This window comes from Heteronotia binoei, chromosome 3 (assembly GCF_032191835.1).
Source record: "Heteronotia binoei isolate CCM8104 ecotype False Entrance Well chromosome 3, APGP_CSIRO_Hbin_v1, whole genome shotgun sequence".
Taxonomy (NCBI): domain Eukaryota; kingdom Metazoa; phylum Chordata; class Lepidosauria; order Squamata; family Gekkonidae; genus Heteronotia; species Heteronotia binoei.
The window spans coordinates 120,086,220-120,111,193 of record NC_083225.1 but is presented as its reverse complement, the minus strand read 5'-3'; the positions used below and the strand labels follow the sequence as shown (position 1 = coordinate 120,111,193).

General features: G+C 40.5%; 1 protein-coding gene across 12 annotated transcripts in view; it reads right to left on the bottom strand.

Annotated features, from left to right (window-relative positions):
- The window catches only part of ROBO2 (roundabout guidance receptor 2), a 1,840,872-nt gene that overhangs the window by 5,175 nt on the left and 1,810,723 nt on the right, over window positions 1-24,974 (bottom strand). For 5 of the 12 annotated variants that reach the window (XM_060234412.1, XM_060234416.1, XM_060234413.1 and 2 more), the window contains 3 exons: window positions 20,568-20,732; window positions 8,054-8,299; window positions 3,138-3,338 (listed from right to left, as the gene is read on the bottom strand). In XM_060234412.1, the coding sequence (XP_060090395.1) occupies window positions 3,138-3,338; window positions 8,054-8,299; window positions 20,568-20,732 (612 nt within the window). The remainder of the gene's footprint in view (window positions 1-3,137; window positions 3,339-8,053; window positions 8,300-20,567; window positions 20,733-24,974) is intronic. The other 7 variants (XM_060234419.1, XM_060234420.1, XM_060234421.1 and 4 more) reach the window with 4 other exon arrangements.

Genomic DNA, 24,974 nt, shown 5'->3' with positions numbered 1-24,974 from the left:
AGCCGCTTCATTGCTTACTCCCAATCCAAATCATTACTGAACAAGTTAAAGAGCATGGGACCCAATACTGAGCCCTGCAGCACCCCACTGCTTACCATCTTCCACTGCCCATTTATACTCACTCTCTGTTTCCTATCAATTAGCCAGTTTTTGATCCACAAGAGGACTTGTCCTTTTACTCCATGACTCTGAAGCTTACTAAGGAGCCTTTGATGAGGAACTTTATCAAAAGCTTTCTGGAAGTCAAGGTAAACAACATCTATTGGGTCCCCTTTGTCCACATGTTTGTTCACTCCCTCAAATAAATCTAACAGGTTAGTGAGGCAAGATCTTTCCTTACAGAACCCATACTGAGTCTTCCTCAATAACTTGTGTTCATCAATGTGCCTACTCATTCTCTCTTTGATAATGGTTTCCACCAACTTTCCTGGTATTGAAGTCAGAGTGACTGGCTTGTAATTTCCCGGATCGCCTCTGGAACCCTTTTTAAAGATGGGGCTGACATTTCCAACTTTCCAGTCCTCAGGAACGGGGGCAGATTTCAGTGAAAGATTACATATTTTTGTCAGGAGATCCACAAGTTCACCTTTGAGTTCTTTGAGAACTCTTGGATGCATGCCATCCGGGCCTGGTGACTTATTAGTTTTTAATTTGTCTATCAATAGTAGGACCTCCTCTCTCATCACCTCAATCTGACTCAGGTCCTTAGCACACCTTCCAAAATTAGCAGTTCTGGAGTGGACAAACACTTCTCATCTTCCACAGTGAAGACGGAGGCAAAAATGTATTCAGCTTCTCAGCCATTTCCCCATCCTCCTTCAGTAATCCTTTTACCCCTTGGTCATCCAAGGGTTCCACGGCCTCCCTGGCTGGTTTCCTGATTCTAATATATTTGAAGAAATTTTTATTGTTGGTCATTATGTTTTTTGCAATATGCTCCTCATAGTCGCTTTTTGCCTGCCCTGTTACCATATTGGAGGCATCCATGGTCAATGTCAGCTCTGGTGTCTTTAGAACAAAAGGACTGCAGTTTGACAGATTTCTTGGAATCATCCACCATCTCAGAGAATACCAAATAGGGTACTAGAGTGGATGCGTACTGTTGGTTTGAAGACTGACTGGACCACAGTTGCATTTGGTGCATATGATATCTTGCTAAGGGTGTTATAATGGTGTTACAGCTGTTGATGTCATAAATCCTGCATTTATTGTTTGTAGAATGCCCTCTGTAGCTGATGCTGCACAAAGTCTTTTGTAAGGGAAAAAAATGGCATTGGCTGTGTCCCTGGAAATAAACATTTGACCTATTAGGGGGAAAATCACAGCCCCTTCAAAATTGATCCAGTATGCTGGGTAAAGTTGAGATCTGGGGGCATACAATTTAAGACCAAAGTCTGCTTGAAGGTGTAATTATTTGTGAGGTATTATTAGTCAGTAGGCTATAGTCTATCTACATAGATACCTTGACCACATCAATGCACTACCACTACCATACTTTTAATGAACATGAATGCTACAAGCATGAGATCAAAAGGCAGGACTCTGTATTGCCATCTGATTGCAAAACAGACAAAACAAACAAATTTGTGTTTCTGTGGTAAAATAGCAACATGAAAATATGCACTGTTGATATGCATTATTGCAAACCACATCTTATCTGGAAACCCATTCAACACTTTGGGGATGGAGCAGATAAATTATTGATGCTCCTTATGTCCAATATTTTTAGGCACTGCAAAGTAAGGTGAATGGAATCTCTTTGGATAGGGGAATACAAATTTTAGATTCTCCATCTAGAGAATGAGACTTCAGTCATAAGAAGAGTGGTTAGTTCTGTGTGATAACTCACTAATGTATTGTGTATTAGTTATTGTAGATAATAGTGAGAATTTTTATTCCCATGTAATGTATACTCATGCTGAAAGATTACTTTTGAATCAGGAATGATGTGGAGGCATGGCATTGGTCAAAACTGTGTTTATAAGTTAAGTGCTGAGATATAGACTCTGCCTCCAAGAATTATTCCCTAAAAATAGAAGTATGTGAATGGTGTTTGGAGCAGTGGTCACTTACGAGCAAGTGGCAGTTTTTGCAGGTTCTGTTCCACTATCTTTGCTTCTGTAGCTACTCAACTTAAGTTGTGATGACCGCAGCTAAGAAGCTTCTCAAATTCATCTAGATTTCTGTGTGGTATAAAGGAAATAAAACACCTAAAGGATAATTAAAACTAAATAATTCAGGGATATATCATTTCAATGTCTCGATTATCATTAGTGGGCTCATAACTATAGAGTTGCCTGAGAAACTAAAAATACACTAGGAAATTTAACAAAAAGGGTACTTGATTGCTTTTGATGACTCCAGCCTTTGGAATATAATGCTCATTAGAGTTGAGGCCAAAGATGTACTTAAAGCTAGAATTTGGTGCATAGAGAAAATGGAAAGTTTATTGTGAGTTAGTTGAATTGTCAGGTGCTCTCTGGGAAGTGATATAGCATTAGAGGTTAATGTTCTGCCTTAAGATTCAGAGTCAGTTTGGTCACAAAGTGGTTTCTTTGTAAATAAATATTTTAAATATTTGTAAATAATTAGATGTTAAATGCATCATATGTTTTTTGCTTTTTCTTACAAAGGAAATTAAGCCATGGACTAAGTGATGCAGAAAATAGCAGGTTTCCATGTAGATTAGCAAATAAGTCTTTAAGCATAATTCTAGTGAACAAAGGAAAAGGAAAGGTCCCCTGTGCAAGCACCAGTCGTTTCCAACTCTGGGGTGATGTTGCTTTCACAATGTTTTCACAGCAGACTTTTTACGGGGTGGTTTGCCATTGCCTTCCCCAGTCATATACACTTCCCCCCCAGCAAGCTGGGTACTCATTTTACTGGTCTCGGAAGGATGGAAGGCTAAGTCAACCTCGAGCCAGCTACCTGAAACCCAGCTTCTGCCAGGATCAAACTCAGGTCGTGAGCAGAGCTTTAACAGCTTTAACAGTCTGCACCACGGGGCTCTTCGACTAGTGAACAAAACCATGGTATATACTGAAGATGGGTGGTACTTTCCATATAATCCCTGGCAGAATTGGAAGGTAAAAATTATGTTCTTTTGAAATTTTGTACTGCATTTCAAAGAGTCTTACATAATTCATCAGAAAACTGTCCTTGACTGTTTGATCCCATATATCCTACATCAAGAAGGTCACTGGCATTGCGTTGGTGACTGCTTCGTATGACCTCGCCTTTCCTGGGTCCAGTTGATCCTTTAGAAGATGCTGTACCTGAAGAGCTGTGACCACCTGGAGATGGGAAGTTAGGCTTGCTATATGGCACCAGTGCCTCTTCTGTGAACACAAGAGGGGGAAAATTATACATGTATATATATAATTGCTTGAGACTGACTTACTGAATATCCAAAATTATTACAATAATCCATACTACCTGGAAAACTGGAATTGGGTATATGTGTAGTCCAAAATGATGAAGCTACCAGAAAAATCTGGAAATGTTGACACCTGTCCATAGTAGCTGGTAAACTAAAATTTGGCACACATGCCCACAGCAACGTTGATTACTACAAAAGTCTGAGAGAAAAACCTTTGTTCCTCTTGCCCTCAAAATGAGAGGAATTATGTAGACATATTAATAAGGCAGCTAAAAGTAGATTCAATAGTGTAATCCTATGAAGAACTCTTGCAGTCTAAGCAGAGTAGAGCATGATAGGTCAGTCTTTATGTTTCTGGTAGCTACTTATTTTTTTTTTCAAGAGCTTTGAGAACTATCAGTCACAAAATGGTGGTTCAGTGGGTGAACTAAGGTATAAAATGGTGGATTGTAGAAAATCACAACATTTTACAATGGTTAGGTTTATGGTGGCTAGGCAAGAGAACTTTTCCTTTGCTGTTTTCCCAAACAAACTATAAATGCCACCCCAATTGGTAACTTGCCCTGTAGAGAAAAATATACAATTACCTCTGTTTTCCCTGAAAGAGGAAAATAGCATCGTTGATGCAGAGGAAAGAGTCTTTTTCCCATTCAGAGGAAGGGTGAGGACGAAAGAGGAGAAGATGGGAAAGAGAGTGGGTGCTGTTATTTTCCCATCCTAACCCAAGACATGTGCATGAATGTGGCTTGTTCTTTTTCACACAAAAGAACAATAAAAGCGATGCTTCAACAGCAATGGTAAGCAAATGATTACAGTAGCTGTGGAGGAAGGGTGTCAAGCTACTTTTAGTTGCTTAGAAAATAACTTTTAGTTACTTTTAGTTGCTTTGAAAATTCCTAAAAGAATTCCAGGTCTGGAAACCTGAAATGTAATGTTTTATGTACCATTATTTTATTCATAATTAACACAACAATTGGTTCACTGGATTTTGGGTCTTTTGAGTTATGTAGTAATACTGGGGTGATTTGATAAATTAGATGGTTAGAAGATTCAGTTAGCTGTGGAAGCCATGGCCCAACATGTTTTTTTCTTACGGTAATGCAAAACATATTGGTATTGGCTGCGCCTTTCTGTATTGTACTGGTCTCTCTACGCCTGCCTTATGCAGAATACACTGAATTTTTTTATATTTTATTCTTGTCTCTAAAATACAGAAACTAAGATTTAGCATGCAACCATTGCGTGTTTGCATATTTACATCTAAATATAAACATATTTTAATCTAAGTTTATAAACTGGTGCTTATTAATTATACAATCAAGTTTCATTATGAAAAATGAATATAAATACATATACAATTTTCAGAACAATAAGCCTAAGATTATCATTTCCTTTAAGCTTGAAGAAATGCCTCTCTTTTTTCTTTCATTTAAATTATGGTGACATTATTTCAATCAATTAAGATAAAGAACTCTAGAATCAGCTAATTTAATCCTGGTGTTATTTGCAAGGGTATCAAGCACATGGGAAATTACAACATTGGCCCTATATTGTTTATAGAAAAATTTCTTCACAAATATATTTTGTCCTTGAGACTTGATTGTGACAGGGTCACATGTGGTCTGTTGGAAAACAAAAGGTAGTCAACCAGTTTCAGCACTTTTAACTCCTACCAATTCTACTGGAAACATTAAATCGCCAATTAAAATTAATTGTACTTAAAATGCTTAATTATCTCTTGGTCATACTGTAGCATTGATAGCTGTAAAAATTATTTGGTTATATTGCAGTAAGAGATGCTTGGAACATCTGAACAAATAACATTCCTTTATGCTGATTCAGAATTTGATGGAACACTATCTTACTTCTCCGCCCTAGGAACTAAAATATCTTTGGATCTCTGCGTGACATATGTTTTGGAGGCTTGAAGATCAACAAGTCTACTCTGTATTTAGTCAGCATTTTTCTGTTGGGTAATTCACAAAGACTAATGTAGAAGTCTTCATTAATAATTCAAGCTGGTTTCATGTGATTGGAATTACAGAGAGCAGGATGCAAAACAGAAAATTTCAAACAGGGTTGTGGTTTCATTTCTAATCACCACCAGCAGTCCATGTTGTGTCATATTTCAATCCGCATGGCAGACACTGACAATCCTGGAAGAGAAGATTTCCAGGATCATGGGACTGGCTAGGGTAATAGGTTGTTGGTTGGGAGGCTTGAGTGTCAAGGGAATGAAATCAACTCCTTGGTCTTCTGATAGTAAACCTCCACTGATGGAAGGGCAGGAAGGGCAACTTTGTACTCTTTTCCTCCCCCAATACAGCCTCTCCACGTGGCTCCTGTAACCAGTGTTCCCTCAAAGCAGAGTTAGTGTGAGCTAGCTCACACATTTTTATCTTAGCTCAGGAAAAATGGCCTCAAAGCAAACTAATTTATGCAGTTGTTCACAACTTTAATGCCAGTAGCTCATGAAGTAGAATTGTTGCTCACAAGACTGCAGCTTAGCGGGAGTATTGTATGTAACCCTGGGAATCTACTTTCCAGGGATCAGGAGGGACTGCACAAGCAGAGATGAAGATGGTAAAGATCTGCATTCTTTCAGTTGGTGTTAAGACTCATCCCACATTCTGGTATACTTCACCAATACAAAGTAATCATTACAATACAGAGAATTAATACCAATTTTTGAATCTTTTTAGCAAGTATGCTTTTTGGAAAGCCTGTAACCATATCATATAAATAAGGATTAGCTACTCATCAATTGTCCACATTGCTGAAGTTTTGCTAAATATGTCACACATGATAACATTTCCCTAGTGGTAAGTTTCAAACAGACAAATTACTTTAATTAGAGTACTATCCTGAGAGTCTAATCTTAATGGTTGATTATCAGCTTTTTCTGCAAACAATCAGTAAAATTCTGCAAAACTGAAAAAAGTACTGCACACGTTCACATTACACACAAATGTTCCGTTTGATGTTATTTCTGTGCATAATATATTTGGCAAAGAGTTACGATTCCACAATATTATTGTGTAAAGGATATGAAATTTGAATGACTGATATTTAAAATCAATTATCTGTAATACAGCAAATGGAATTTAAGAAAGCTGCAAAAATGCATCTACAGTTAAATCCAGCATAACTGTATCTATGAAATAAACAGAAATAAGGCTCTGATGCTGCATTCCTAAATACACTTTCTTGAGAGTAAGTCCCATTGAACTCAGTAGGATTTATGTCTGAATGCAATGCATGCAAAGGATCTCACTGAGGTCGTTTTCGCACTCACCTCCAGCCGGCGCGACCCCCTCTTCACCGCGCAGGATCTGCGCGGATTTCGCACTAAATGCCGCGGAGCAGCCTTTTGCGCCGGAAACTCCCAGCGCAAAAGCCGTTCAAACGTAAATCACCAAAAAGCAGTTTGGCGTTTGCGCGGCTTTTGCGACGGGAGTTTCCGGCGCAAAAGGCTGCTCCGCGGCATTTAGTGCGAAATCCGCGCAGATCCTGCGCGGTGAAGAGGGGGGTCGCGCCGGCTGGAGGTGAGTGCGAAAACGACCTGAGTTTACCAATTATGACTTCTGTTAAAAAAATCCATCTTGACTCAGAGCTTATTACAAAACAACCTAATCCCTATAAGAATAAATTGGTGAAAATGCTGATAATACAGGTGGAAAGTAAGGATATTTAGTCCATATGCATACAAAAATGCCATTCCAGTAAATTTAAAAAAAATCAAACTATTGTGTGTTCCATATGTATGTATTCTTCACTTAGCACAGGGTTGGGGAACCTCCATCCCGAGGGCCGTATGCAACCCTCGAGCTCACTTGGTGTGGCCCTCGGGGATTGCTGAGCTGAACTGAGTCATGTGGCAGCCTCTCTGGGGCCTGGTTGGCCAGCGAGGATCCTGGGGCCCAGCCGTGCTGTGCAGCAGCCTCCCCAGGGCCAGGCAGGGATTACAGGACCCAGATGTACTGTGCGGCAGCCTCCCTGGGGCCTCTGGCCGCCAGAATTGCTACAGGGCCTGGAAAAGTTACTGTCACAGTTCAGTTTGCACTTGATTATCCCAGATGGTGTGGCCTAATATGCTAATGAGTGTGTGATCTAATATTCTAATATTAGGGGATGTGGTCCAATATGCTACTGAGTTCCTGCTGGGCTTTTTCTACAAAATAGCCCTGGACCTATGCATTTGCCCAGGGCGGTGGGCTGTGTGTGTGTGTGTGTGTGTGTGTGCCAAATTAGGCTTTCCCCACATGACTTCAAATAGAAGAACAAATATTTGCATTAATTTTGCTGACCTGGCAGAGCACTGTTTTTAAAGTTGATAATTTTTTATGGCCCACGAATGATGTTATAAATATCCATATGGCCCTTGGCAGAAAAAAGGTTCCCCATCCCTGACTTAGTAGTAAGATGTCAAGAGCGTTTTCTCTCTGCTGCACTTAGCAGAAATATTAGCTCCCGAAGGCATGCATTTATAATTTTAGTAGTTTTAGTAGTTTTCAAAAGTTTCACCATTGCAGAAGCGAACACTGAAGGCCAAACTTTAACAGCAGTCCTTTGACTGTTCTGAAGCAAGACATGGCCTTCACTGTTGTTAGGGTAATTAAAAGACAATAGACTTAAGAAACTGCCTATGCTACTTTGAGAGGTGCAGCCACACACCTGATCCAAATGCTTGTTTTTGCTGGCCTTGAAGTTCTGTGGAGCTTATCCATTCCTGGGTTTGCCGCTGCCACTCTAGTGATGTTCTAGTTTGACGATCCAAAGAGCACTTTGTTTCCTCTAGGCTGGATGTATTCTGTCGTTCTAAGGAGCTTCCTTTTCTCTCTGTCGAACCGCCACGTTGGCCAGAGCCTATCTGTTGCCTTAAACTCTGAGCAGGGGGTGGGTCTGGTGGTGGAGGAAGATCTACAAAATGTGAATAGACTTAGATCTCAAGTGACACACATGTCATGTTTGAAAATGAGAGCAAAAATGGAAGTGTTTGAAATCATTGTCAATCTATTTACTCTACATAGTATACTACTACAAAATGCCTTTCATTGTCACTGTGTTCAGGATAAGTCAGTTGGGCTGTACTTAATGAGTTAAGAAGCAAATTAACATATATAAAATTGATCAATTTGGAATCTGTTTACCATAGACCCTGCCAAACATTTACCTTTGGAACAAAGTATATTCTGTAATATCTGTAATATAATTTCATTTGAAAAAGAATATTTCCATAATACATAGCAGATTTTAAATGGCACTTGTCTCACTAGGAAAATAAGACTGCTTTCAATGAAAGTAGTTACAGACTAGAGCCAAATTGCTTTTCCTTTTAAAACAGATTTGTACACAATGAACTGTTTTGTGAATTGCCCCATAAGTACTCAGTTACCATATAGCAAATAATGGAAAAAGTATGCTGAAGCAAGAGTTGGTGTGTCCTCTAAAATGTCACCTTGAATGGAGCTTAAGTGAATAGTGGGCTGAAAAATGCTGTGTTTTATATATGATCCTACAAAGATATTTATTCATGACATTTACATCCTGCCTTTCTTCTGTAAAATTTGAATGGGCATCCAAAGAGTTCCCCAAACCCATCCAAAAACCAGAACTAGACCAGCTTACCATCAGCGATATGTGTAAGCATCATATGATTTACAATAATAATAATAATAATAATAAATTTATTTTTATATCCCGCCCTCCCCCGCCAAAGGCAGGCTCAGGGCGGCTAACACGACATGGTATATACCATGATTACAGTAAAATACAATATTATTACAAACAATTAGACAGTTAAAATAAATAAATTACATTCATAAGTTAAGTTATCATACCCTATGACAAAATTTTACTCTAACGATTTCTACAGGATATTTTTGTGCCTGTATTTGTGATCTTGCTTTTCTGAGAGGCCAATTATTATTCTCTTTGGGCAGAGGGTCTTACCTTTTATTTTTAAAAATTATACCTTAAAATTGTATTTTGGTACATTTAAAAACGTATTTTGTGTCTTGCAATGGTGAAAAGATGGAATATTAGTTGCATTCCTACATTCTAGGGTTGCCAACTCTGTGTTGGGATATTCCTGGAGATTTAGGGGTGGACTTTGGGAAGGCAGGTTTGAAGAGGGAAGGGATCTTATTAGGTTATAATACCATAAAGACCATCTGCCAAAAAGCCATTTTGTCCAGGAAAAATGAATTTTGCAATCTGAAGATCAGTTGTATCTCCAGATGCCACCAGGAGATTGGCAACCCTACAACATTCTTAACATGCGTTTTCAAACATGCACAATTATTACAAACCACTAACAAGGATTGTCTTCATACAACCACAGGTTTTTGTAATTCCTTGGGTCATAACCATAGAAATAGTGAATATGACTCAGGGGTGGCCAAACTGTGATTTGGGAACTACATGTGTTTCTTTCACGCATATTGTGTGGCTCTTGAAGCCCCCACCACCCTGTCGGCCAGCTTAGAGAAGGCATTTCTCTCTTGAAATCACTTTTCCAAGCCAGCCTTTTCTTTCACTTTTCCCTCCCCCATATATTTTCCTTCCTCCTTCCCTCCCTCAAACATCTGATATTTATGTCTTGCAGCTCTCAAACATCTGACATTGATGTCTTGTGGCTCTCAAACATCTGATGTTTATTCTCTTATATTTAGCAAGTTTGGCCACCCACTGCTCTGTAGTGTTTTCCATTTCAAAAACTGGGGGACTAATAATGTTCCAAAAGGACTGATTTGCACAATCATGATAACAGTTTTCTTTATACATTCAATCCCTCTTGAAGACCTGGTACAAGATAATGTGAAGAAATCCACAATGCAAACCACAAGTGATTTCTTTGATTGTAGCAGCCCCTTTTTCTATTCATTATTATCAAAGAACTATACAATGGGGGGGGGGGGGGGGAATCCGATACAAAAATCCAAACAAGTCATTATTGTGGAAGAGAGACCATTTTTTTTTACATATAAAAGCATCAAAACAATGTAGGGAGATAGCTTTTGGTAGACCAGTTACTCACTCAAGGTACTCAACTTCCCCAAACCTTTCTTATGTTTTAGGTATTTCCTATTTTACATAATTTCAAGAGTTTTAAGCACTTTATATTTTTATGGACTGGGGTGCAAAGCTGTCTTTATGGAAGAACTTGCATTCGTGCACTGTAGGCTTCCCAAACCTCCCGCTCTGGCGGGAGACTTCTGGGTTCGCAGCCTCATCTCCCGCTCTTCAAAACTCTGGAAGCGGGGGTGGGGGGTGGAGGGGGGGGAGAACATACCTTTAGGCTTCATGTTGTAGAGCTCCTGAGCCGTTTGCAAAATGTCTGCCCCTTTAAGGCTGGGCAGGAAGCAGGAAGCAGAAAGGGCTTCTGAGAACGGCCCCTCCCTTTCTTTTGCTTTCGTTTTCACAGGAAGTAGAGTTGTCCGGAGGAAGATCTGGTAAGTGTGGGTGTGTGAGAGGGAGGGGGCAGGGGATTCCCTAGTTTGGAGGCCCTCCCCCCCTTTAGAAAGCGTGGGGGGGAGGGAAATGTCTACTAGGCACTCTATTATTCCCTATGGAGAACGATTCCCATAAGGAATAATAGGAAATTGATCCGTGGGTATTGGGGCCTCTGGGGGGGCTATTTTTTGAGGTAGAGGCACCAAATTTTTAGTATAGCATCTAGTGCCTCTCCCCAAAATACCCCCAAGTTTCAAAATGATTGGACCAGAGGGTCCAATTCTATGAGCCCCAAAATATGGTGCCCCTATCCTTAATTATTTCCTATGGAAGAAAGGCATTTTAAAAGGTGTGCTGTCTCTTTAAATGTGATGGCAAGAACTCCCTTGGAGTTCAATTATGCATATCACATCCTTGTTCTTGGCTCCATCCCCAATGTTTCCTGGCTCCACCCCCAAAGTCTCCTGGCTCCACCCCCAAAGTCCCCAGATTTTTCTTTAATTGGACTTGGCAACCCTAGTGCACTGTCCAAGTAAAGTAAAAATTAATAGTAGTAGTAGTAGTAGTAGCAGTTGGATTTGTTTAATCAACCATCATGACCAAAGCCAGCCTCTGGCTGATGTACCAAGGAATAAACAATACAAAATCAATAAAATTCAATTTTAAAAATTTCAAAAAGTTAAGCCACTAAAACTCTTTAAAAAGCCCATAATGGTATCCCACTAGTTAAGTTCTCCTAGACTGTCAGAACATACCGGGGGGCAGGGGGCGGGAGAAGTAAAATTTCTGAAGAGGGTGGACAGAAAAGAAGGGAGGTGTCAGTTATTGCTGTCCTTAATCAAAAGCCTGGTGGAATATCTCTGCCTTACAGACCCTGTGGAATTGCATAATGTCCCGGATGTCATCTGGCAGAGAGTTCCACCAGGTTGGGGCCAGGACCAAAAAGGATCCCTACTCAAGGACAGCCAGGCCTCCTTAGGGCCAGGGATCATAATCAGATTACTACTAGAAGAGCATAAAGCTTGACTAGGGACATAGCAGATGAGATGGTCCCACTGATATGTTGGTCCCAGACTGCTCAAGGCCTTAAAGGTCAAAACCAAGACCTTCAATCTGATTCAGTACTCAACTGGAAGCCAGTGCAACACACGGTGTATATGTGCCATCCATGGTGTTCCCGACAGGACTTGCGCTGTTGCATTCTGAACTCGGAGTTTCTGGGTCAGTCTCAATGGTAGGTAGTAGGGGTGTGCATTCGGTTCGGCTGAATCAAAGAAACCACCGAATCACCCCTGATTCGGAAGTATATGGCGCTGTATACTTCCAATTCCATTTTGAAGGCTCCCCGTATACTTCTGAATAGATATTCGGAAGTATACGGAACTCCATGGAAAAGGCAGGAAAGGAGCTTCTGCAGCCTCAGGGAAGCTGCTTGCCTCCTTTCCTGCCTTTGGAAGCCTTTTTCCGCCTCTCCCATTGCCATTTTGCCCATATCTTGACTGGAGAGCCAGTTTGGTGTAGTGGTTAAGTGTGCAGACTCTTATCTGGGAGAACCGGGTTTGATTCCCCACTCCTCCACTTGCACCTGCTGGCATGGCCTTGGGTCAGCCATAGCTCTGGCAGAGGTTGTCCTTGAAAGGGCAGCTGCTGTGAGAGCCCTCTCCAGCCCCACCCACCTCACAGGGTGTCTGTTGTGGGGGAGGAAGGTAAAGGAGATTGTGAGCCGCTCTGAGACTCTTCAGAGTGGAGGGCGGGATATAAATCCAATATCTTCTTCATCTTCTTCTTCTTCTATCTTACTTTAGTGAGAGGACTTTTAAAAGTGCAGTATCCTTTTACTTTTCCTGATTTGGGTGGCTTGGATTTCTTGGGGTTAGGGTGAAGGTTTTTTTTGGGGGGAGGGGTTGGTAAAGTTTCTGCATTGTTAAAAGTCAAGGCTTTTTCCTGTTTTAAAAGGATTCTGTGTTTGATTTGTTGCTGCTGTGTTGTGCTGCTGTTGTTGCTTTTCTCTTCTGGTTCTGCTTCTTGTGGATAGGGGGGCTGTTTGGCCTAATTTTCATTGTTAAAAAGGGTCAATTTTTAACAGTTGTTTCTCAGTGGTCTGTTTGGATCTGTTGTTGTTGTTTGGATCTGTCCACCACTTCTCTTATTTGAGAGTTGTGTTGTTTGGGGCAGGGCTGGAGAGATGGCATCTGTAGACTGTGTGTTCTGTGGCAGGGAAGCTGGCACCTGGGTGAGAGACTCAGAACCAGCAGGCTTGTTGTGCTTGGCCAGCTCTCCCCGTGTTGTTTGGGGCAGGGCTGGAGAGCTGGCATCTGGGTTTGCTGCAGCCAGGTCTGCAGAGCAGACCTTGAGCAGATTGTGTTTTGTGTGGCAGTAATATTAGCAACTGGGTTTATATTGGTTCCAGGCCAGCAGGGTTCATAGAGTAGATAGATGGATGTAGTGCATTTGGGTCCTATAGAGATTCTGTGGTGTGAAGTTAGGTTTGGCTTTGGGTGCCCCTGGAATGGGACCCCCTGGCCCAATCTTTTTGGGACTTGGGGGTTTTGTAGGGGAGAGTCCCCTGCAGGTTCTCTGCAGTTTTGGGGGCTCTCCCTCAAATCCCCTGCCCTGTAGTAACCTCTAATTATGCCCTATGTTGCCTTTGATTTCAATGGTCCATAGGGTATAATGGTAGGATAGGGGCACCCTCTTTGGGTGCCCCTGGAATGAGACCCCCTGGCCCAATATTTTTGGGACTTGGGGGGGTTGTAGGGAAGAGTCCCCTGCATGTCCCCTGCAAATTTGGGGGCTCCTCTCAAACCCCCTCCCCTCTAGATGGCTTCCAATATACCCTATTTTGCCATTGATTTCAATGGCCATAGGGTATAATGGGGCCGTATATTCGGTAATAGCCACGCATCTACCGTATATGTGGCTATTCTGAGTACCGGTATTTGGAAATACACGGTATTCTGAATTTTTTGGCCCCGTGTATTTCCGAATCAGTGTAAATCCGTATTTTTTTTTGTACACCCCTAGTAGGTAGGTCATCATAGAGTGAGTTACAGTAGTCTAGTCTGGAGGTGACCATCGCATGGATTACAGTTTAAATCTCAATATGTATTTCTTTTACACAGGAGAGTATGTGACACATTGTACAGTCTCTTGTACAAGCAGTAGCAAATGTACTTCTATAAAGTCTATGAATGGTAGCACTGCATGATGTTTTGTGTAAGCATTTTTCAGATAAGTACTATTTTCTACAACATCAACTAGTAACTTATAAGTATGAAATAACTGTCAAATATCATAGATAAGACGTTCATATTAAATCTTATTACCTCAAGCACATTGCTTTTCAATAGCATCTTTTCACGTAGTTCACCACCACTCATGTAGCAAAGAAAAATCAAGATATTGACATGTTTGCAAAGGAGAGAACTCTTGCTGAAGTCTAATAGTATGTAACAGGGTACCAAAGTCAAACCAATTTTACTGTTTACAGTGGAGGAGAAAACAAAAATTACACTCTGTAAACTACGTACCTGAGTTTGTAGCCACTCATTGATTGTCATTCACCATAATACTTACTACAACCAATGAGAGCCAATGCGGTGTAGTGGTTGGGATACTGAACTACAATCCATAATATCTGGGTTCAAAATCGTATTTACCATTATGTAATTGGTGACCTTGGCCCAATTACCTTTTCTTATCCTCCACAACCTCACAGGGTTTTTGTGAGAAAAAAAACCAAACAGAACAATGAAAAACCCTGAGTACCATGGGCAAAAGATGGAATTAAAATGTAAACAACCCCTGATCAGTGCCATATTATTAAGGAATGAAATCTGCATTATTTGTTGGCCCTCCAAGGCACCAGTTTTCTATGGTATTCTTAGGCTTAAGGTCCCTGAGTTTTCTGGATATGCATTTGATAAAACAGTCATTATCACTACAATTCACTCCCAATTATAAAGAAACATATAGTGGAATGTAAATGATATTCTTTCAACTGTTCTATTGCAAGAGGATTTTATGAACTTGGATTCTAGAAGCTAGCAAATATAACTTGATAATTTGCACTTCAGGCATGAAGAGAAGCCACATTATTTTCCATGTATTACAAAATATGATGCATATAGAATCACAAGAGATGACCTTTCAACTATGGCAACTTGCACATAACTATGCCTCTCATTACTATCCTTTGTTGTTCTGCCACAGTGAGGTTTTACTCTCATGAGGTTTCAAATATCCGGTTAAACATATTTGTCTGAATCACCTAGACTTAGCTGGCAGTCAGTTGCTTTGGTTGGATACTAGCCAACTCATCAGAAGCTGCATCTAATGACGTTACAGTTCCGGAAGGGGAAATCTGCAAGCCAATTAGTACGATAATGTAATATTATTGGAGAGTGGTGGTTTTTCTCCCAATTCTGTAATTAGGAAGCTGGGGATTCTAATACTTTGTGACCACAAAAAAACCAAGAGGACCAAAATGTATGTTCATTTGATAGCTCATCTTGGATTAGTGAAACCAGTGTGAGAGATTACCCAAAATGATTTGAAACATCAATTGTTCATTTGGACTTCTAAAACAGCACACTGATTCTCTACCTTTATACTTTAATGGTAATTTCAGTTAATTGCAGAAGATACCCTGGGGATTAGGCTGTGAAGAAAGAACTATTTCTTATTAATTTGTGAAACATATGTTATATTATGGACCTAATTACATTTAAGAAACCAAACCAAACCATATTTATTATTTAGTTATTTGTTTGATTTTTATCCTGCCATACCTGCAAAGTGGGCTTACCATGCAGTAACTGATCCAGTACTTTTAAATGCCATTGATTATGATAGCCAGTTGATTTTGGAGTGTGTAATATTAACAACAAATTTCTCACATGCTATTTAACAAACCATATGGTACAAATGATGAGCTTACAGTGTTACATGCTACAATTTTCTTTTTAAAATGGGGAACTTCAAAAAGTCGTAAAGATTTCATTTCAAAAGTGTTTTTTTATTTTTTTGTTGTTCAGTAGCACAGTCAAGTCCAACTCTTTGCAACACCATGGACAAAATATTCAATGATTTCCCCCCCCCCCTGCAAAACCTGTTGATTATGTCAATAATAGAAATAGGTATGAACAGTATTCACTTATTTATCATAAAACTTGGATTAGAGTAACATACTCTCAATTTTTAAAAGGTGATATATTGTGAGTTAGAGATAACCAGCTTTTCTGCTGGTGAAGAAGGGAGAAAGTTGGTTGGGAGTTTTGTGTTTCATGTGGACAATAAGTGGGACAGGGGCTGTAGTACAGAAGAGTATTTAGTGACATTGGGCAAAAAAGCTGACCAGATCCAACTCACTGTCTTGTGCTTGCAGAAGTTGCAGTACACGGTACCTATTTTCAATGCTTTTAATTTGTTTACAGCTCTCATAACTTTATATGACCAAAGATACATGTTGAAATAGAATTCAAAGTCTGCCACAAAACATAATGTTTAAACTATACATTTCAGAAATACACAATTCTTGGATGTAGAAGCTTGGCAAGAAAGACTATGGTCCTTGTGACGGAACCGGCCCGATTCTGCCTTCAGACCCAGTCCCGTCAACTCCCTATTGAGTCGCCAACTCCTGGAGGGAGCTATTTCTCCTCCTGCCACTTGGGCTCGCTGCCACCACCTGCTCAGTCTAGGGGTTCAGATTGAGAGGAACAGGACTCCCAATCCCCCTCTCCCGCTATGAGGCCAGGCCTCAAGGCCCTCTGCCACCCAGTACTTGGGTATCACAGAGACCACAGCACTTCTTCGGGGAACCCCTGGAGGATTGGCACCTTATCCAACTGCATGCCTTCCCCCCTTCCCCGGGGCCCCCTTCTTAAAGCAGCGTGGTCTAAGGCGGTTGGGGATCTATGTGGTACAGAGTTTGACTGCCAGCATTCCAAACAGTAAAAATATTTAATTAAAAGAGAAAAAGAAAAGAAAAGAAGAACAAAACAAAAACAGTTGCATATAAAAGTTTAGCACAGCACCTGAATTGCAACCAGAGGACAAATAAAGGTGGATTTAAACGCATCTGCTCATCCCTGGTGTAAACTGGTTCTACCTTACGAATGACTGCCTTGGGTTCGTTTCCTCCTGAGTAGGCCTATCCCACAGGCAGGAGCCCCCATGCTCACAACATCCTCCTTTGAGTGCCAGTTGAGGACTGCCTTTCTTCCTGGTTAACTCAATGCAAAGGACAAAAGAACTTCCTGCCGCTCTAGGAGGTTTTCCCCCTAGAGTTGCTGGTTTGGCTCTGGAAGGGAGGGGGGGTTGGAGGGAGGCTAGGCCAAAGCCTGCTTAGCAGTTTCATGTTCCCTCCCAACTAAGATGGCGTTTCTCCACAGTCCTTTTAGCATGAATGTTCTAAACCTGAAGGGATTCGTTCTTGTCCCATTATCCAGTAAAGGGATACAGGGACTGGGAGTTTCAAACAGCAATTCTACTTCCGCAAACAAGCCATCTCTGAAGCGCTATTGCCCTTTCAGACACGGCCGCTTGTGCTGCATGATTACTCTTCCCCCCCTCCCTTTGAGATTGCTAAAGCGCTCAATCAATATTGCAGTGCAGTGCCATAGCAGCTTCATAGACATGTCCCATTGGACAGAGAGCCACATTTTTAAAAGGTTTTCTGAGTTGGGGTGGGGGAGGAAGCATGAGGAGGGAAGGAAGTCAAAGGGGTATTTGTTATTTATTTTTAAATACTGCTTGTGCAAACGTGTGCTTTTGCAAACCTTGGTGAGGAAACTTAAAAGGGAGGAACTTAAAGGCTTGTTGTGCTGTCTGCCTCAGAAGCCCCCCTCCCCACTTTGGAAAAAAAAGAGAGAGAGAGAGAGAGATGTGTTTCTCAGAAGCTCTGGAAACCAAGCAAAAACGTTTTCACCTCCTAAACTCCCTGTTTGAAAAATAGGAGAGCTGAAGACCCATGCCTGTGTTTCTCAAGCCACCCCCTCCTTTCAAACTGTGGAGAAAGAATTCCTAAAAGCCTGGGTGCTGACTGTTTTATTTTAAAGGATCCTGGATACAAAGTTGTAGAAAGGAGGGGGTTGCACTTCCCCCATCCCACTTCCTTTTCTTCTCCTGGCAGCTGGGGCTTCCTTGCTCAAAAAAAAAAAAAAAATGGAGCTCAGGCTACAGTTGATGCACAGATGCAGAGAGCCTGGTTTTTAAAGCATAACTCCTCCAAAAAGCCTCCTATTCCCCCCCCCCCCCCCGCACCAGGAGACTGACCTGAGCTGAGAAATCTTTTAAAAAAATAAATCACTCAGCAAAAAAGACCCAGCACTGAAAGAGTTAACTGCAGATTGTGAAGCCACAGTCCCAGGCGGTTGACGATGAAGAGAGGGAGGAGGAGGAATGTCTCAGCCAATCAGCACATGTCTTTAAAGGAGTGAGAAGGAAAGATCATGCACACATGCACACACAGACAGATGCTCTGCAAACGTTATAGCTGGCCATTTCACACAGCTCAGCATAACGATTCAGAAGCACAAGGCAGGGTTTGATAGCGGAAGAAACTGCTTTTCATTAATAAGGGCTCAGCCATGCCCTGCTAAAGGGATACAAGCGGGATTGTGTGAATAGGTAAATATATTCCGTTAGCAGCCAGTTACTAAAGTGGATCTGTCTGAAACAGCAAGAATGATTAATCAGCGAGTAGTTACTAAAACGGAATAAATAGGCTGTCTGAAAAGGGCCTATAACTCACATTTTATGCCCTAACTGAATGTGTAGTTACATTTCCATGTTTTGTTTAGTTTAGATGTTTAACAAGAGTAACTGGAAGACAGCAGTGTGACATGGGCACAGGAGATAGTTATTTTTAGCCCTTTCTCCCACATCATTTTCCCATCCTGAATCAACCATCTTGAAGTTATTTGTCTTATGGGGAAAACATATAGGCATCACATATATTTCTCCCATGAGGCAAATAACATCTAGGTAGGAGGAATGAGACTCAGAAAAAGGGTTGAGCCCCACCCTCTTCAGCACTGTGGTGGAAAGATAGATTGTGTCCCTGTCATTTATTAAACCTATTGGGAATATAAAACAAGAGTCCAGTGTCACCTTAAAGACTTGTAGCGCAATCCTATGCACAGTTACTGCAGTCTAATCCCAATTGTGTTCAATAGGCTTAGACTGGGGTGATTGTATAGTAATGTAGAGACACAGAGCTCAAAGGGAGCCCAAGGATCATCTAGTCCCCCTCCCACTCCCCCAGTGACCACCCAGAGAAGGCAAAAACTTCCAGGACATTTGGCCAATTTAGATTGGAGGAAATTTCTTCCTGACTCCAAAGTGCCAATCAGCATCACCTGGGCATGTGATGCTTATCAGCTTATCAACAAACTTCTTAAATGGAAGTGTCCAAAACTGAACACAGTACTCCAAGTGAGGTCTAGCCAGAGCAGTGAAAAATTGATACTATCACTTCACATGATCTGGACACAACATTTCTGTTGCTGAAGTCCAAAATTAAATTTGCCTATTTAGCTACCACATCACACTTCTGACTCATGTTCAGTGTATGGTCTACTAAGACCCCCAGATCCTTTCGGCAAGTCCTATATGAAGACGTCTCCCCCCCAAATCCTATAATTATGCATTTGATTTTTACTACCCAAACGCAGAACTTTACATTTACCTCTGTTGAAATTCATTTTGTTAGTTTTAACCCATGATTGATTGCTTTGTTCTTCCAGTGATTTACATGATTGTTTTGAATGTGTTCCTGGGGTCAATTAAAGAAGTTGGTTTTGATTACACACACCCATAAATGGTCTAGGTCCTGGGTATTACAGTGAATGTCATGATTCTCTACAAACTTTAGCCGTGAAGCCCAGATAATATGCAATTTTGTGGATATTCTTTGGCATTGACCTGAAGCAGGTCTTTAAAATGAAAATCATCATGCTGTGAGATGCCTTTTCCAAGGACATTCTTCTGCTTCCTCTTCTTTATGGCAAAAATCTGTTCTCTTAGGCTTTTGAGAATTAAGGGCTGAAGCTTTGCAGACCATAGTTTTATGTCTTATGGATCCAGATGGGCAGCCATGTTGGTCTGAAGCAGTAGAACAAAGCAGGAGTCAAGTAGTACCTTTAAGACCAACACAGTTTTATTCAGAATGTAAGTTTTCGTGTGCTCTAAGCACACTTCATCAGACAAGGAATCAGGTACAGTGAGTCAGAGCTACATATAGCCGGCCTGGTAGGCAGTGGTTTAGATTGCAAAATGGCACAAATTTAAGATCCAATGACAGAATAGTAAAATTAACAAATTGATCAAACCTTTGATCTGGGTAGCGTGAGTGTGAGAACCAGTTAAACACTAACATGTCAAAATGTGAGAATGTCTGTTAATCACTTTATTATAAGCAAGCCTGGGCTAAATTGAGAGCTACTTAACTCCTGCTTTATGTCTTATGATCAGTCTTTGTATCTGGGCAATGATTTTTTACAGGCTTAAACCACATTGAAAGCAATTGTTTAAAATTATTCTTTTTTAAAAAAAAAAAGTTGCATACAAACATACAACCTAGAAATGGAATATCTAATGTTGGTCAACTCATTTCCTATTTGGAAACTAGTTGTTATACCTCCACTTTGCCATAGTGAAAGAATCTTTCATCTAAACATATTATGCACACCTCTAATTTTCCATGATTACTTCAAAGCAGAGAACTTACCATCTGTCATACCTTCCCTACGGTGAGGCAATGGAGGCTGGTCCACTCTGCTTCCCTTGAGTTTTTTGGAAGGCCTAGGCCTCTGACTCTGGGCTGTACTGGTGTTGCTGTCGGTAGAAAATGGGCTGGTTGGTCGAGGCCTCTGAGAGGAGGAATATGGTTTGCCTATGGACAAAGATAAGTTGGGGAAAAAGTTATTGAGTTGATAAAACAATTCCCTTTCCATATCTGCTTTAACATTTTTCTGCTTAAATATGCGGCACTTTTAAGGACAATGGTGTCAATCAGGGCTTTTTTTGTAGCAGGAACTCTTGAAATATTAGGCCGCACACCCGTGATGTAGCCAATCCTCCAAGAGCTTATGAACTGGGTACATCAGGGGTTTGTGCCTAATATGCAAAGGAGTTCCTGCTACAAAAAAAGCTCTGGTGTCAATGAACAAAACAACTTCACAACAGATCCCAACTACCAAAGTTATATAACTTACACTGTGTTCTACTAAAAATATTTCATGTCTGGGCATTTTTTGTATTATAAATTTACTTACTGTATGCTTCTTCTTAACAGTACAAAATACAAAATATGAACAACAATCCTCATGGAAGTAGCATTTATTTGCAGTGTCTTCCCTGTGTATAAAACACACAGAATTCTCATGCTGCTTTTACCATAATTACTGTATTAAGCATGATTCAGGTTGGTAGCCATGTTGGATTGAAGCAACATAACAAAATTGAAGTCCAGTGACAACTTTATGATCTATTCCAGAAGGATATAGACAAGCTGGAACAGGTCCAGAGAAAGGCGACAAAGATGGTGAAGAGTCTGGAGACCAAGTCCTATGAGGAAAGGTTGAAGGAGCTGGGGATGTTTAGCCTGGAGAGGAGGCAGCTGAGAGGTGATACGATCACCATCTTCAAGTACTTGAAGTGCTGTCATATAGAGGATGGTGTGGAATTGTTTTCTGTGGCCCTGGAAGGCAGGACCAAAACCAACGGGTTGAAATTAAATCAAAAGAGTTTCTGGCTCAACATTAGGAAGAACTTCCTGACTGTTAGAACAATTCCTCAGTGGAACAGGCTTCCTCAGGAGGTGGTGGGCTCTCCTTCCTTGGAGGTTTTAAAACAGAGGCTCGATGGCCATCTGACAGCAATGAAGATCCTGTGAATTTAGCTGGAACCAGAGCTGGAGCCAGGCAGGCAGGCGCGGGAGAAGCGCCGAGATCGGAGGCAGCGGATCGCCCCCCAGGAGGAAGGTGCATCCTATGGTCCGGAGCGTCTTATGGACTGAAAAATACAGTAAGTTATCTTTCCTACTTCCGGGAGCCTATCTCTCGGAGGTCAAAATCCCCTGATAGAGCAGAAGTTCTGCTCTTACGCATTCTGCAACTGAGGCAGGGGCCTATTCTGGAGATAGGGTTGCCAAGTCCAATTCACGAAATATCTGGGGACTTTGGGGGTGGAGCCAGGAGACTTTGGGGGTGGAGCCAGGAGACATTGGGGTGGAGCCAGGCACAAGGGTGTGATAAACAGAATTGAACTCCAAGGGAGCTCTGGCCATCACATTTAAAGGAACAGCACACCTTTTAAAATGCCTTCCTTCCATAGAAAATAATGAAAGATAGGGGCACCTTCTTTTGGGGCTCGTAGAATTGGACCCCCTGGTCCAATACTTTTGAAACTTGGGGGGTATTTTGGGGAGAGACACTAGATGCTATACTGAAAATTTGGCACCTCTACCTCAAAAAACAGCCCCCCCCCAGAGCCCCCGATACCCGCAGATCAATTCCCCATCATTCCCTATGGGAATTGTTCATGGAGGTGCATAATGGCTGTGGGGGAGGGGCTTCCCCCGCCAGGCCAGCTGGCTGGGGGAGGGGGGAAGCCTGTAAAACTGGGGGATCTCCCGCTGGGACCTGGGGATTGGGAAGCCTAACTGGAGACCAAAACAGAACCAAGTGCTTGCTTGAAATGTACAAATATTTTATTCGTTAATACAACTTCTGCTATTTTGGGGAGGAAATGTATGGTCCCAAATCCATTCACATTATCTTGGGTGGTTTTTGTAGAACCTTTAAAGGAGAGACTGGGAATTGGGAAGTAGTAACAGAAAAATAAAAGATAATGGTGCTAATATCTGTTTGAAAAGCAAAATTGGAAGTTGTTTTATTTAAGCAAGACATTGTTAATAACATTCAACTTGATTATGGCATCGAAACAACTTTAATTACAATCTTGCAGTACAAATATAATAAATGATTGTATTAAGTGCTTTAAAAGGAAATCGTTTAATAAGGCTGTTAAACTCTTGTGCTATTAGAGTGATAAACTTTTACCAGCTCACCCCATGCTGGCAGTGTCTTCCCAGAAAATACATTTGGCAAAGAGATGCAAGAGAGAAGCAGTAATGAAGATAAAAGCCAAATGTGCAGTTCTTCCTAAGAAATATTATTGATTGTGAGAAGGTTTTGCAAATAATACATCATCAACAATTGTTTGGTAAAATTAGCAGTATCCTTGAAACGGTATAAAAAGGCAAGAGATATCACTATAGTGGACATTGCAATGTGATATACCAAATAAAAGACCATGGTAAAGAAAGAAACAGCTGCTCCAAGCTGTTTCAGGAAGAGCAGGATATAAATGTATGCAAACAAACAAACAAACAAATAATAGATATTACTTTGTTTTTGTCTGAAATACTCTGCCTTGGGTTCCTTTTTTTTTAGGGGGGAGATGGAATAAAATATTTTAAAGTAATATAAATATTTATAATTCAAATTGCAGGAATACCCATCTGCCATTGCATGCATGTTAAACATTAATGTTGAGACTTCATTTTGATTAGGAGGACAGAATAAAGAAGGGAGAAAATCTCTAATGCAGAAAGCATTAGTTTTAAGTTTATAAACCTGTTCTTGATAGGCCAGTTCCAACCAACCTAAACCTAAACCCAGCTTTATCTGCTGCTGCAACCAGAGCTTGTGCAAAACTGCCACTGGTAAAGCTGAAGTCATCTGAGGAGCTACCTATACTAGATCTATTACAACAAAAGTTACGGTACTCATCAAATGCAGGATCCCATCCATTTAAGAGTGAACCTAAAACAAATGTAGGGGGGCGGTGAGTTGTACACATTAAATAGCTCTATTGTTTATTGACAGCTCAAAGGGCTATTAAAATATTTATTTGTCCTGACACCGCTCAAATTCTTCTTCATGAATCTGGAATTTGTAGAACTGGGAAATCATCAGAAAATTGTTTGATGTTTCTTCTATTACTATGGACCTCAATCAACAGAAGCTACAGAGTTCAACTCAATGTTTTATAAAGGTTTATGGAAGTGAAATTTTGAATCATAGAATGAAAGTAAGAATGAATTAATTACACATTTACCTGCACTCCAGTACTTAATTTTTTTAACTGAATCCATAATCTATTAATACTAGTTTGCCACCTGAATAAAGTAATTTTGGAGAAAAGGTAGTGACACAGTGTGATTTTTATCCTATTCATTTAAAATCACATTGATTTTTATCCCTATTCATTTTAAAAGAATCTTGTTCAAGGCCATATTTTATTACAAATTATTCTAAAGGTATAATCAGTCAGACATAAGTAGCACACACACACATATGTATGTATGTATGTATCATACAGTAATTAAGAATAAGAATATTAAGATATAAGAATAAATAATTAAGATATAAGAATAAATAATTAAGATATAAGAATAAATAAAGATATAAGAATAATTAAGATATAAGAATAAATTTATTATTATTGTTGTTATTATTATTATTATTATTAAAATGCCAGCTTCATTCATTCAAGGACTAGAAATGATGACGGGAATAATACAGCACAGCACACAGGCAGCTGCCTATATTGCACAGAAGTGTGTATTTACAAGGCAGCATACCAAATTATGGCATGTATTAGCTTAGTATTTGAAAGTATTCAAACAGTGGGAAAAGCTGAATCTGATGAAATTTTCAGACAAAAACTTATGGTAAAGAAGACCCTGCTGCAGGCTACTAGTCTAAAAAGCAGTCATTTACAGCCTTACCACAATTTTTACAAACCTATTTTGTATCAAATTCATACTGACATTGCAAACCAAACATTCCAAAACAAAAATCAACAGTTAGCCCACTCCATGCTATGAGGCAGGAGATACTCTGTCAATAATTGCCCCCCCCCAAAAAAAAACAAACTAATATACTTTGTAGATCTTTCAACAACAGTACAGTGCAAAGCTGTAATAATACTAGTTTGTGTACTCCTAATAAGAACAGAAACTGAAGGGGGATAAAGAGATCTGACAGACAGAAAGTGGGTTAAGTGAACAGAGAGTGACAATTTGATTATGTTTGCCAATGGTGCAAAGAAAATTGTTGCTTTCCAA